The 13,870-nt window shown below is 36.5% G+C and overlaps 1 protein-coding gene across 2 annotated transcripts in view; it reads left to right on the plus strand.

Annotated features, from left to right (window-relative positions):
* The window catches only part of LMLN (leishmanolysin like peptidase), a 76,405-nt gene extending 63,008 nt beyond the window's left edge, over positions 1-13,397 (plus strand). For both annotated transcript variants that reach the window (XM_063113303.1, XM_063113304.1), the window contains 2 exons: positions 6,867-7,077; positions 13,297-13,397. In XM_063113303.1, the coding sequence (XP_062969373.1) occupies positions 6,867-7,077; positions 13,297-13,397 (312 nt within the window). The remainder of the gene's footprint in view (positions 1-6,866; positions 7,078-13,296) is intronic.
* The last annotated feature ends 473 nt before the right edge of the window (positions 13,398-13,870 follow it).

Genomic DNA, 13,870 nt, shown 5'->3' on the forward strand with positions numbered 1-13,870 from the left:
CTGAAACCGTGGGTAAGGGGAACTATAGTATTTTTTAGAGCAATTTTAGGTTCACAATAAAATTAAGCGGAAGATACAGAGAGTTCCCATATATCCCCTGCTCCGCACATGCACAGCCCTCCCCACTATCAACATCCTGCACTACAAAGGTATATTTGTTGCAACTGATGAACCTACACATCATTATTACCCAATGCCCATAGTTTACATTAGGATTCAGTCTTGGTGTTATATATTCTATGGGTTTTGACAAATGTATGACATCACCCCACAGCATTCTGCCCCTGGCCCCCAAAGTTCATGTCCTCCTCACAGAAAATAAATGAATAAGATAAATGAATTTGTCCATAAGATAAATGGGTTTTTGAAGCGGACTTTGTTAATAAGTTAAGGATTGCCTATTTGTGGTTAAATAATTGCCAAGATTAATATAAAAATGAAGAGAAAAACAGGATGACATACTTCAGGTGAAAGTTTGAAGGGAAACTTTATTATCTCTGTATAAAACACGCTTAAATGTACGTTTTAATGACAACTCTTTATGTTCTTAACATATTCTTCCCTAGTGAAACTGGGATCATGGATCTTATTTATCACCTTTTGTGCTACTAGCACCTTTTCATATGAATTTTTTAAGAAATAAAATTTTTTTTTTATTGTCTAAGCAATTCGCATGGTTAAAAATTCAAAATAATAAAAGAATGTACAGGGTGCAGGAAAAGCCTTCCTCCTGTTCCTGTCCTCCAGTCACTTATTTCCCCCTTTGGAGGGAATTAACATTATCAGCTTTTTATATCCTTCTAAAAATAAACTCTGTGCAGACACAAATATAAGAAGGATCTTCAAAAAGTTCTTGGAAATATTTGTATTATCGTTTAATTCTATTTTTCTACTAACTTTTTTAAGTACCTTTGTATATTATTATTTCAATTATTTTTACACAAATAGTAACAAGTTAAACATACTGTTCTGCAGTGTGTATTAAAAAGTCATTTTTAATATTATCTGAGTAGTTTCAGCCCTATGTCTGAACTGGCTATAGGACATCACAATTTGGTTGTACTTAGGTCATTCCAAATTCAATTCATCCAAAATTTGTTTACAATCCTCTTCCAAACAACTCTGCATCTCAGTTATCCTGCTTCCAGCACTGTTACCAGTCAGTCTCTCAGACTAGAAACCAAAGTGATTTTTTTCTACTCTGTTCTATAAAGACAGATCTATAACGAGTAAAACTTTAGATTGTTCTTCTATTGTAATCTCTTATATCCATTTTATTTTAGGTTTGCCTTCATCATTTCACAGTTCCCTATGTAGTTTCCCTATTTTCATTCCATAACCAAGTTGATCCTTTTTATATCTTTATTTTTTGATCAAGAAATTTAAAAAAAAGTTTAGAGCGTGGTGTTAACACCAAGGTCCAGGGTTTGATTCCTGTACTGACCAGCTGCCAAAAAAGAAAAAAGAAAAGAAATTTAGTTTTGATCAAACTTACACATCAATAGTTTGAGTCAGATTTGTCATCTTCTTTCAAAAAACTGCAGTCCTTGGTATTACTTCCTTAACATTAATAGCTTATTCCCAGAGGTATCACTTTCAATTTGTAGCTGTTTGATTGTATTGGAGGAGATTTTGTGGGGGAGGGGTAGTATTTGCTTTCTTATTTATAAAAATCTTATTCTTTATAATGTTTCAATTTCAGGTGTTATCGGTTGACTTTGGAAGATGAGCACTTAGGTCTTTCACCCCCTCCTTCCACTACGTTCTCTTTATTTCTTGATCCTCCCCGTGGTAATTTTGGATAGATAATTTGGATACATTACTATGACTATATAATGTGGATCTGTGTAATATTCAGTGATTAATTTTCTAATTCTCCTCAACACTTTGTATTTAGAACTTAGTTTCAAACTCTTCTCCCAGTTGGGCTCATCTCCTTTTTTTTTTCAGGTGGCTGGCCAGTATGGAGATCCAAACCCGCCACCTTGGTTTTATAAGGCTGTACTCTAACCAGCTGATCTAACCAGTCAACCCCTTCATCTCCTTTCAGTACAATTAGATACTTAGGTATCTTTCAATTTATCTTGAGAAAATCTCTTCTGGAAATTTATGACCTGCGCTAATCTAGACTAGATAATCTTCAGATTTGCAGTACAGCTTTCATCTTGGGATCTCCAGTCGTGATCATCCTTTGCCTCTCTCTTGAATTGGATCCCCTTCTTCGTGGATTTTGTATCATATGCTTTCTTGGTTTCTTTTTTCACTTTAGTGGAACATATCTCCTAGTGGATTTTTTTCTTACTTTGTTTTTGTTTTTTTTTTTTTGGCAGTTGGCCACTATGTGTTACTTTGCCTCGCATGGATTTGTCACCTCTCTTCCCCTGGGTGACGGAGAAACAAAAAGGATTATGCAAAGCCCATTTCCTCTGAGCAGCGAGACACCAGAAAGGGTTAACTTCCTGGAACCCTCAAGAGAGAGGCATTCCTCCTTTGGGAAATTAACACTGAACTGGGGTTCTGTCTCAGTATTTATTTTCCAGGACAGAAAGTTACAGAAAAAGAACATAGGTGGGGTTATGGCTAAGTATAGTTTAAGAATAGAGGCTGGTAACATCAGTGAAATAACAAAGTGACATTCCATAATGGAATTTGCAAAAGGTTAAGTCGATCCACTAACAAAAGTTTGTTCTTAGCAAACATTTTCTTTCCCTACAGCAATTTCCTTAGTACGTTTACATAACAGTTAAGTAAGGTTAACCTGCACCAAAGACATCTCTCCTTTGAGCCAGCAATTTTGCTGTTACAATTCTATTTCTATATCAGAGGCTTTAGCCTGGGGAAAGTTTCCTGTCTTTTGCAAGGTTAACATTTCTATATATAATTTTTTTAAAGTTAGGTTAAACCTGAAACTACAGGGCTTTGGAAACTAGGCCCTGTGAAATACATTTGCTTTATAAATGTTAGTATACTCCACACCTATGGGGATCCAAGCCCATGACGTTGTGTTATAAGGCTGCGCTCTAACCAACTGAGCTAACCAGCCAGCCCCCCTACTGGATTTTTGAGAAGGAATATATGAGAGAGGAAAATTTTGAGACCTTGCATGTCTGAAAGTGTCACTATTCTATAATTATACCTGATGGTAGTATAAGGAAGGCAAAACTTCACCCTCTTAGGGGGTCTCTGACGGGACCTGAGAATTAAATTGGCATAAGACTGATTAAAAGGAGAAAAGCATGCAAATTAATTCAATATAAGTTCTATGTGACACGGGAGCTCTCATGAGGAAATGAAGACCCAAAGAAGTAGCAAAGCCTATGTGCTTTTATACTGGATTGAGCAAAGGGAGGCAGTTACAGAAAAGTAACTAAAATATATGGGGAGGCTAAAGGAAGATAAGTATTTTTTTTTTTTTTTTTTTTTTTTTTTTATAGGATCCGAACCCGTGGCCTTGGTGCTATCAGCACCGCACTCTACCGAGTGAGCCACGGGCCGGCCTAGGAAGATAAGTATTTTAACAAAGTCTGTTTATGTAGAATTCTCTTGCTTTGACTTTCTGTCTCTGGTGATAAGAATATTTCCTCTGTCCTGGAACAGGGAGAACATCTCTCATATGAGAGTTTTATCTCCTGCTTTTGGGAAGAAAAGGGGAGGTCAGAACATTCTAATTGTATCTGTAGCTTTTAAGCGCTTTTACCTCTAAATAATCCTTACGCCAAAATGGCATATTTCTGGGTAGCATATTCTGCCATTTTTTAAATAGTTTGGCTGGGTATAGCTTTCTTTTTGACGGTCATTTTCTATCAGAATTCTGAAGGCATTTTTCCTTTCTGTCCTAGTTCTCAGTATCATTCTGATTTTTGATTGTATATAATTTTTTTCCTTCATCTCTGAAAGCTGGTAAATTATTTTTTAACTCCTCAAACCATCTCCCACTATTATGAAATTTAATGGATTGGGTCTGTTTTTGGTGATCTTTAATAGCCTGTTCATATTCAAGAGATCTTGAATATGAAAGAGCTGAAAGACAATTTGAGCATGTACATCAGGCCTGTTGACGTTGGTCTTCACTATATGGCTTTCCTTCCAAAACCTTTGATATGTGTATCTTGAGGGGTTTTTCTCTTGGGCTGGTCAGATTTCTCACAGGAAATTTCTAATATCCGGTCATAGAGTTTGTATGCATAGCTGTCAGTGTTCTAGGAACTAAGAGAGTTTTGAATGCTAAAGGGTCTCAACATTTAATATGTAAACTTTTATTAGAGCCCTATTTTCAGAATGGCATCCCAGTCCTCACCTGTACTTGGTTTCCCCCAGAGCAGAATCCTCTGTTTTATCCTTTCCAAAAAATAAGTCTCCAGTATGCAGGATTAGGAAGGAATAGTGGCCCAGCTGCTCATAGTGAAGGAGAGGAATCCTGGGATCTGTTTCTTAAATAGACTTTAATCCTTCTAATTGTAGCTCTTACTTCCTGGTTTCTGGTACCAGCAATTCCTGAGCCTTCCCTGTGTTCTGTAATGCAAATCAAGTTGCTTCTTGGCTTTCCCTCCTGCTGGATTTTGGGGGGTGTGGGGGGGTTGTTTTTGTGGTTTTTGGTGGCTGGCCAGTACAGGGTTCTGAACCCTTGACCTTGGTGTTATAACAAATGCTCTAACCAATTGAGCTAACCGGCCAGCCCTGCTGCTGGATTTTGATTCAGCTTTCTTGAGTCTGCTACTACTTGTACATCTACCCTATTTGCCCACACATAATTCCCAGAATTTCATAATGGGAGTACTTATACTTCATCAAGAGAGTTTTCCTCTTGCCCTATCAACACTCTCATAATTCTTATCTCTAAACCATGTGCATTTTATTTTCCAACCTGTAACATCTGCCTTATTAGGATCCAAATCTTGTGTACATCTTTAGGATATAAAAGCTCTTTCTTCCATGAAACTTTCTAATATTTATTGCTCTTGTTTCCACCATTTACTTTTAATCATAAAACAGTGTGGCACTATTAATTTTTTAGAAAAAAATATTTATATCCCATCCATCTTTCCTCAATTAAAGCTGCTAGAGAGCAGGCACTATCATGGACTTCTTTGGTATCCTTTTCAGCACCAGCCACAGTGCTAACTCAATTTTACTTAAAAGCATACTTTCATTGCAGTGTAGCTGTGGTGATACTTACTAGACATGGGTCATTGAATGACAGACTTGCAGAAGGGGTCACACTTTGTTGTTTTTTGTTTTCCTAATAGCTTATTATAACTTAAATTTCCAAATGAGTGTTATATTTCAACTTGATTGCTATAGGTTGATTGAATTGTGTACCCAAAGTCCATATATTAAAAGTTTAATTCCCACTGTAACTGTTGAGGCTGGGAAATCCAATTATGGTAATTGAAAGCTGGGGCCTTGAAGAGGTAATTAGATTGTAGGATCATACTGTAGTGAATGGATTAATAATGGTGGTTGGGGCATGGATTGGAGGAGAGTGAATGAAGAGGTTAGTCTCTCTCTGCTCCACCACTTTTGCAATGTGGTACTATGCTGTCACTTCACCACCTCCAAGACAATCACCAGCCATGTTCCCTGGACTTTGGACTTCCCAGCCTAAGAAACTGTAAGCAATAAATTTCATTATCTGAAAAATCACCCAGTTCCATGTATTTTGTTGTAAGCAACAGAAACGGACTAATACATTAAGTGATGATAGATTTCTTTCAAAAATGCCACCATCATTCAAATATACTTTTTAAACTCCTCTTTGCTTTTAGAAGTACTTTAATAGCTAAGAGAATCAGTCTTAGTAATTTTGCATCACATGTATGTTTAACCTTGTGTAACCAGTGTAATCAACTACCTTTAGCAGACTTGGTTTTTGGCAACTTCAGGCTATTTCCAAAAATCACTTGCAAAGTAAAAATTTGCTACCATCAGACATATTTAGAAGCATGCACTGGCCTTGAAGTTAGTCCCAAGAGAGAAGTTCCAGAAATATTTATAATGGAGTAGGTTGGGCTGGCCGGATAGCTCACTTGGGAGAGCGTGGTGCTGATAACACCAAGGTCAAGGATTCAGATCCCTGTACCGGCCAGCTGCCAAAAAAATAAATAAAATGATATGAAGTAGCATAATTGAAATTAATGTGAAGTCTTTGTAGAAAACAACTTTGAAGAAGACATGGTAATTTTTAAATGCTTTAATGTTTTTGCTTTTTAAAGTTGATTTCATTAGTTATCCTTTGCAATTGAGATATGAGTCTTGCCTTTAAAAGATGTTACTAGTCTGGATAAAATCACTGTGACTGTTTTTATCTCTGAGCAGAGGATCTTGGGTAGGGAGAAAGAATGAAGAACTTTTACTATGTACAGTTCTGTACTGTTTTTTTTTTTTTTTTTTTGGTCTAAAATGGATATATATTATTTTTAAAATTTAAAACAATAAAAATTTGGCAAAAATTTAATTACTTGTAGAGAGATAGGCTGTTTGACAGAGATTTCAGCTGAAGTATATAAGGATACTGGAATCTACAGAAATATTATTCTTTGTAACTTGGCTTCAGGGGTCTGTGAATTCAAATTGTATTTGAAGCTGTATATGTGTTCCCTTGTATTTTTCAGGAAAAGTGTTCATAGCTTTCATCAGATTCTTAAAAACATGCTAGGCTCAAATTTAATACCTAATACCACAGAGTGAAATTCTTTTAGAACCTAAATAACTTACCCTCTCTATATGAGGTTAAAGATATGCCCTTGTCCCAAATTGTGCTTTATAACCAATATTTTTAGTAAATTTTAATACATTTCCCACAGTTAAAGGAGAAATCTCATATCCTAGAATCTTACTGACCAGAATTTTTTTCCCCCTATTTAAAGGTTTCTTGTTCTCCTCAAGGTCTGAAGGTTTGGGTCCAAGATACTTCATATTTGTGTAGTCGAGCCGGGCAGGTCCTCCCTGTCAGTATTCAGATGAATGGCTGGATTCACGGTGGAAACCTGCTTTGCCCATCATGTTGGGACTTCTGTGAGCCCTGTCCTCCAGAAACAGATCCTCCAGCTGCTAATCTGACCCGAGCTTTACCACTGGGTGAGTACTCTCTATGGTCAAAGTAAAGAGGGAAAAGTAAAGTGGGGACTTTTCATATAAGATATTGAAAATTCCCTTTAAGGGAGCTCTAAAACAGGTTGAGCTTCTTCTCTTCTGACAGGGAAAATATTCATTCCCACCATCATTAGAAAGCTAAGGTAGATAAACTTGACGCTTCTATTCAGTAAGGGCAAGGGCGAGGAACCTTTCTGTGTGAAGAACCTCTGACTTGCACAGAGTAATTCATTGAAGGTCACAAAATGTGAATGTTTTATCCATTCATTTTGAAATTAAGAGTAAACAATAGTAACAAAATTAAGTCATCCTATCAAGTTCACATTAGAAGTAAAAGCTAACTGAGCATATTTAATACTACATTTACTTACATACCCACAAAGAAGAGAATGATGCAGGAGACACAAAAACACACACAAAGTGAGATAGAAAGACAGAGCCCGGCAAAGACAAGGTGGCTTTCATTGAGGGATATTATACCAGATATTACTTGACTTATGATGGAGTTATATCCCAATAAATCCATCATAAGTTGAAAATATTGTAAGTCAAAAGTGTGTTAAATACCCTGATAGACATATAAAAAACATGATAAAAAATACCCTAACTCATCATAAAGTCGAAAAATTGTTAAGTAGAACCATTGTAAGTTGGGAACCATCTGTACTTATTCTATGAGACTTCAGAAAGTAAAATTAGGACCAATATATTGAAGTCGTAAGGAGATCGATTCCAGTTAAATCTTAGAGCCAGGAGAGGAATGGAAAGGACTGCCTTGAAAAGAATATGTTCCCCATTATTGAAGGTGTTTGAACTGAGGCTAATGATCCATTGCTAAGAGTTATAAAAGCAGAAGTGATGAATTCTCGGGCTGGCCGGTTAGCTCAGTTGATTAGAGTGTGGTGCTGATAATAACTAAGGTCCAGGGTTCAATGCCTATACCAGCCAGCTGCCAAAAAAATAAAAATAGAATAAAATAATTTATAAATTCTCAAAGCTTTGATTTAAATGACCTATGAGATTCTTTGGCAGTTTGACATTTTTAGAATATGGACAATAAAAATCTTATTCAATGTTTCATTTTCTCAACTGGAGGTATTTTTGTATGGAACTACATTGCCCTTTCCCCAGGATTTGGGAAAGGAAGTTAATTTTAGAGGTAAGCTGAATGTCACCTTCTATTTTCAACTAGACTATGGAGATTTGTACTTGTGTTGGCGGTCATTAAGACTATCCCCAGGTTCATTGGTGCACTAGGAGGACTCACAGGACTCAGCTGCTTGTCATATTCATGGCTTAGATTTGTTAAAGTGAAAGGATGCAAAGCAAAATCAGCAAAGGGAAAAGGATCATGGGGCAAAGTCCAGAGGAAGCCAGTTCCCAGACAACAGCTCAGGGCCATCTTGCAAGCAGAACTTTCTAACAGTAGCAGTCTCAGTCCTGCAATGTTACTTTTTTCTGCATAATACTACAGTTAGCTGAGTTTTCTGCAGTTACACTAGTAATGACACAATAATTTGACATGATATAAATCTTAGGTCACTTGATGTGGTATACAGTAAATGTAATGTTAAGTATGCTGTTAACTTTTACTTTCAATGTGAAGCTGGTAGGATGATTTAATTTTGTCATTGTTTTTAGATTGCTTTGGCTAGAATTAGAGAGCTAATGGTCCATAAATAGATGGTTCTAATGGAGTTCCCATCCTTAAACCTAATCTTTAAATTTTTAATCCCAGTTAAAATTCTTTAACTGTAAGAAACTATCACCATCTCATTATCAAAGAGATGAGCAGGGATTCAGACCATTAGTACTTAGATTTGAGATAAAGGGAGAGTTACCTCCAGCTGATACAGGGGTAAAAATCTTAGGAGTACAGGAGAAGAATGTGTAGGAATAAGGAGAAAGCCAGACCAGGTCAAGGAGCTACGAAATAACCAAGTTCCTGCCCTTGGACCATGACAAACACAAATGAATCTGCTGAAAGGAGGTGGGCAGTGGAGATTGCAAACCACCCAACCCCCTCCACATCAACCTCCTGGCACTCTACACTCTACTTTTTATCCTGCTTCCTCTTTATCAGTCACCCTTCAGAGGCTGTGGTGCAATGATGTGATTTTCTTTCACGTTAACTAATTAGTTCTATGAGGAATCATGCTCAAAAGAGCACTGTAACCTCCAAATCACTAACACAATTTTGAAAAATGTGCAAAACATTACAAGAATAAACACCTTCCTACCTCTTAGGCATTGCTTTTTAAACTTTATAAGCTTCACTGTTGATATTCTAAAGCATCCTGACCTCCCACTTTTCTAATAAATTGTTTCCTTTTATTTTATTTTTATTTTTATTTATTTATTTTTTAAAGACAACCGGTAAGGGGATCTTAACCCTTGACGTGGTGTTGTCAGCACCACGCTCTCCCAAGTGAGCTAACCGGCCATCCCTATATAGGGATCTGAACCCGTGGCCTCGATGTTATCAGCACCACACTCTCCCAAGTGAGCCACAGGCCAGCCCCAAATTGTTTCCTTTTTTTTTTTTTTTTTTTTTTTTTTTTTTTTTTTTTTTTTTTTTTTTTTTGTCTTTTTCGTGGCTGGCACTCAGCCAGTGAGTGCACCGGCCAGTCCTATATAGGATCCGAGCCCGTGGCGGGAGCGTCGCTGCGCTCCCAGCGCTGCACTCTCCCGAGTGCACCATGGGCTCGGCCCCCCAAATTGTTTCCTTTTAATACAGTTTTTATAACCCACCAAATTTTTGTAAGAGTAAGATTTGATGTTTTAAATGTATTTGTGTTAGATGTACAATAATTAGAATTAGTCTTTGATGATGCTTATTAAATAATCATCCCTAATCTGGCTGTCTTATAAATTACAGTATTTAGGGCCGAGCCCGTGGCGCACTTGGTAGAGTGCTGCGCTGGGAGCGCGGCAACGCTCCCGCCGCGGGTTCGGATCCTATATAAGAATGACTGGTGCACTCACTGGCTGAGTGCCGGTCACGAAAAAATGACAAAAATAAATAAATAAATAAATAAATTACAGTATTTAGGTTTTTGAGTATGCCTTAAAAACATTAAAACTGCTAATATTCTGGAGGAATTATAAAATGATATTTCTCTCCCCAAATTCTTCTGATTTTTTTGTTGTTGTTGTTCGTTTGTGGTTAGTTCTCATAGCCTCCTTACATTTGTAATTTCTCTTAGAATATAAAACTCTCATCTTCTATTCTCCTTCCTTTTCCTTAGTCATCACTTCTAAATACATTAGTGTGACTAGATAGTTGTTTTATATTGCTTAAGACAGTTTCCATTAGTGAATATGAAAGATTTATTCCTAAATTCTTCCTGGTCTCTTCAGATCATAGGGGTTGTTTTTGCTTCCATTTATTGAATGCTAGACACTTTTCCAAATGCTTTATTTATATTTCATTGCATTTAATCATTACGAAACCTAATGAGGTAGGAATTACTTTCTGTTTAATATTATTTTTAATTGACACATCATAGTTGTGTACATTTATGGGATAAATGTAATGTTTGATATGTGTATTCAATGTGGAATGATTAAACAAACTAATTAACATATCTACCACCTCGTTTACCTATCATTATTTATGGTGAGACATTTAAAATTTATTCTCCTGATTATTTTAAAATATGCAATACATTATTGTTGACTGTAGTCACAATAGTCACAATAGACTATTGCTTATACAATAGATCTCAAAACTTATTCCTTCTTTCTGAAACATTGTACCCTTTGATCGACAACTTCCCATTTCCTTCCTCCCCACCCCCAACCCCTAGCCTCTGGTAACCATTCTACTCTCTACTTCTATGACGTTCAACTTATTTTTTTTTCTTTTTTTGAGGTTAAACTTTTTTAGATTCCACATATAAGTGAGATCATGTGGTATTTGTTTTTCTGTGCCTGGCTTGTTTCACTTAGCCCAATGTCGAGGTACAAATTATCATCATTTTAAATATGAGAAAACTAAGATGTAAAGAGATTAAGTAATGTAGGCATGATCACAGCTAATAAATAATTTGGTTCAGATCTTGACCCAGGTCTAATCATCTCCATTGCGTTTTGAAACACCTTTTTAAAATCTTTCTTTTTCAAAGTACTATCACAGGCTGGCCAGTTAGATGAGTTGGTTAGAGCGCAGTATTAATAACAGCAAGATCAAAGGTTTGGATCTCCTTACTGGCCAGCCACCAAAAACTATAAAAATAAAAAATAAAAGTGCTGTCACAGAAAGTGCAATGTTTTTGATGGATAAAAAATGTTCCGGAGGTGCCATAAATGTTTTAATAGTTTGTTAAATTTTAGTCCCAACAGTGAATAAACAACAGGTAGTACCTTGCCTGTTTCCTTTGGGCCAAATTGGAAACCAGGAGATAAAAGGACATGCCTGTGTTATTAGTGACTTCAGTGTCCATTTCTTGCTCTGGCCAAGACTACTCTATCTAATGCTCTAGGCCAGAACTTGTCCAATAGAACTTTCTGGGGTAATGGGCATGTTCTATAATTCACACTCTCCTATATAATAGTTATTAGCCACATGTGAGTATTGAACATGTGAAATGTGGATAGTGTGACTGAGGAATAAATGTTTAATTTTAATTTAAATAGCACATGTAGCTAGTGGCTACCATATTTGACATTGCAGCATGCATCAGAATCATCTTAATACATGATTAAATCATGTTAAATGTGATTATTAAATTAAATCATGTTAAAACTCACCTCCAGAGTTTCTGATTCAGAAGATGTCGGTTGAGTCTGAGAATTTTCATTTTTAACAAGTTCTCTGGTGATGCTGATGTTGTTGGTCTAGAGACCATACTTTGAGAAGCACTGTTCTCTGCTAAGTGGGCTTTTTATAGGATTTGTATACTAATACAATTACATTTGTAACAAATACAAGTTGATTTTATTGAGGAATAGAAGTTCCCTATGGGTTACCTGGATTACATGCAGTGAAATAATTATTTATTTATTTATTTATTTATTTATTTATTTATTTATTTATTTATTTATTTATTTATTTATTTTAAAGATGACCAGTAAGGGGATCTCAACCCTTGGCTTGGTGTTGTCAGCACCACGCTCAGCCAGTGAGCAAACTGGCCATCCCTATATAGGATCCGAACCCATGGCCTTGGTGTTATCAGCACCACACTCTACCGAGTGAGCCATGGTCCGGCCTAGTGAAATAATTTTTTAAATACATTTCCACACCGTATAATGCTTAAAGAGCAGGCTCCAATGCATAGACATTATGATTCCGTTTATTCTGTAGCTGAAGACCAGCCATGTTTTCTTTTAAGCAAGTCAACTTGAACTTTGCTTCATTCTTTAAACACCCATCTTTATTGTTCAAAATTTTAAAAAGGACAACTCATCCTAAAAAAAGATCAGGTTGGCCTGATCTCTCAATTGCTATAAAACTGTTTTCATTATGAGAATTGTTTCATTTGAGAATCGTTTTGGAAAATACACCCAAGTGCCCAAAACCCATAAAATCTTTGCTCTATCAGTCTTAGGGTGATATGGATGGGTGGCAGATACTTAGAAATAGGGGACCATATGTCCTGGTTTGCCTGAGATAGTCCATGTGCCTGTTGTCTTCATGTAATTAATAGTGCTCCCCTGTATTACAAAATGCATTTGTTTGGGGTGATAATTTATACAGTCACCCTACTTAGAAGGGACAAGGAGTAGAAGAAAATTCTTCAGTCCATCTCAGAATAGCCAAGATATTAGTTTACTTTCCTGTGTATCATGTTTAGCTTTGCTGCAATATGACCCTAAGACACTTCTTTCTTTTCTTGGGTGCCATTTTTCAGCCTTGACGTGGTGGATGCATCTTTTCTTCCTCCATAATATTAAAATAACTTTGCATGTCCAGGTTTCAGGAAGTCTCTCTTGATTCTGCTCTCTAATGTAGTCCTTGTTCCCCTTTTAATAACCACCTGTAGGGGGGAGAGGGAGGAGGGAGGGAGGTTTTGGTAATGGGCCACAATAATCAACCACATTGTATATCGACAAAATAAAATTAAAAAAAAAAAAAAATATATATATATATAAAATTAATAACCACCCACCTGTATATATTTAATCACCTGTCAATATTTAATTGGTATGCTGTATCCAAAAAATGTCTATAGAAAGTCAATTTTTTGTTTTCAACCCTAGATCTCTGTTCCCGTTCCTCTAGCCTGGTGGTCACCCTCTGGCTTCTGCTAGGCAATCTATTTCCTCTGCTGGCCGGATTTCTTCTGTGTGTGTGGCACTAGTAATGGAAAAGTGAATTCTCAAGTTATTACTTTATGTGATATTCCTGCAAACAAAGCACAAAATCTGGGTAATGGCAACCTATGCAGATGGCAGAATTGGCTTTCCTGACTTTGGCTTGGAGTGTTGACCACAATTAGACCTTGAAGCAAAGCTTCACAGCAGTCACTCTGCATCCGCAGCCCAACCACCTCAGAGCTTGGAGAGCAAAAGAGATTATAAGTCACCAAGTCTCTTTATTTTTCAGGATAGTTTTCCTTTGAAAACAGGATAATTGGTGGAATACTCAGAGTGATTACATACCTCAGCATCTTCATTAACCTAAAACGATGGGAGAGTTCATCATCAATACTTTAGTAACTTAAACAACAGCTAATTATTGCCAGATTACAAGTTGTGAATCCTGTCCTCAAAAGTATAAATTGTCCTTTGACTTACAGAAAATAGTTGAATCGGAATTTCTACAGCACTGTTA

The sequence above is a fragment of the Cynocephalus volans genome, chromosome 1 (genome assembly GCF_027409185.1).
Source record: "Cynocephalus volans isolate mCynVol1 chromosome 1, mCynVol1.pri, whole genome shotgun sequence".
Taxonomy (NCBI): Eukaryota; Metazoa; Chordata; class Mammalia; order Dermoptera; family Cynocephalidae; genus Cynocephalus; species Cynocephalus volans.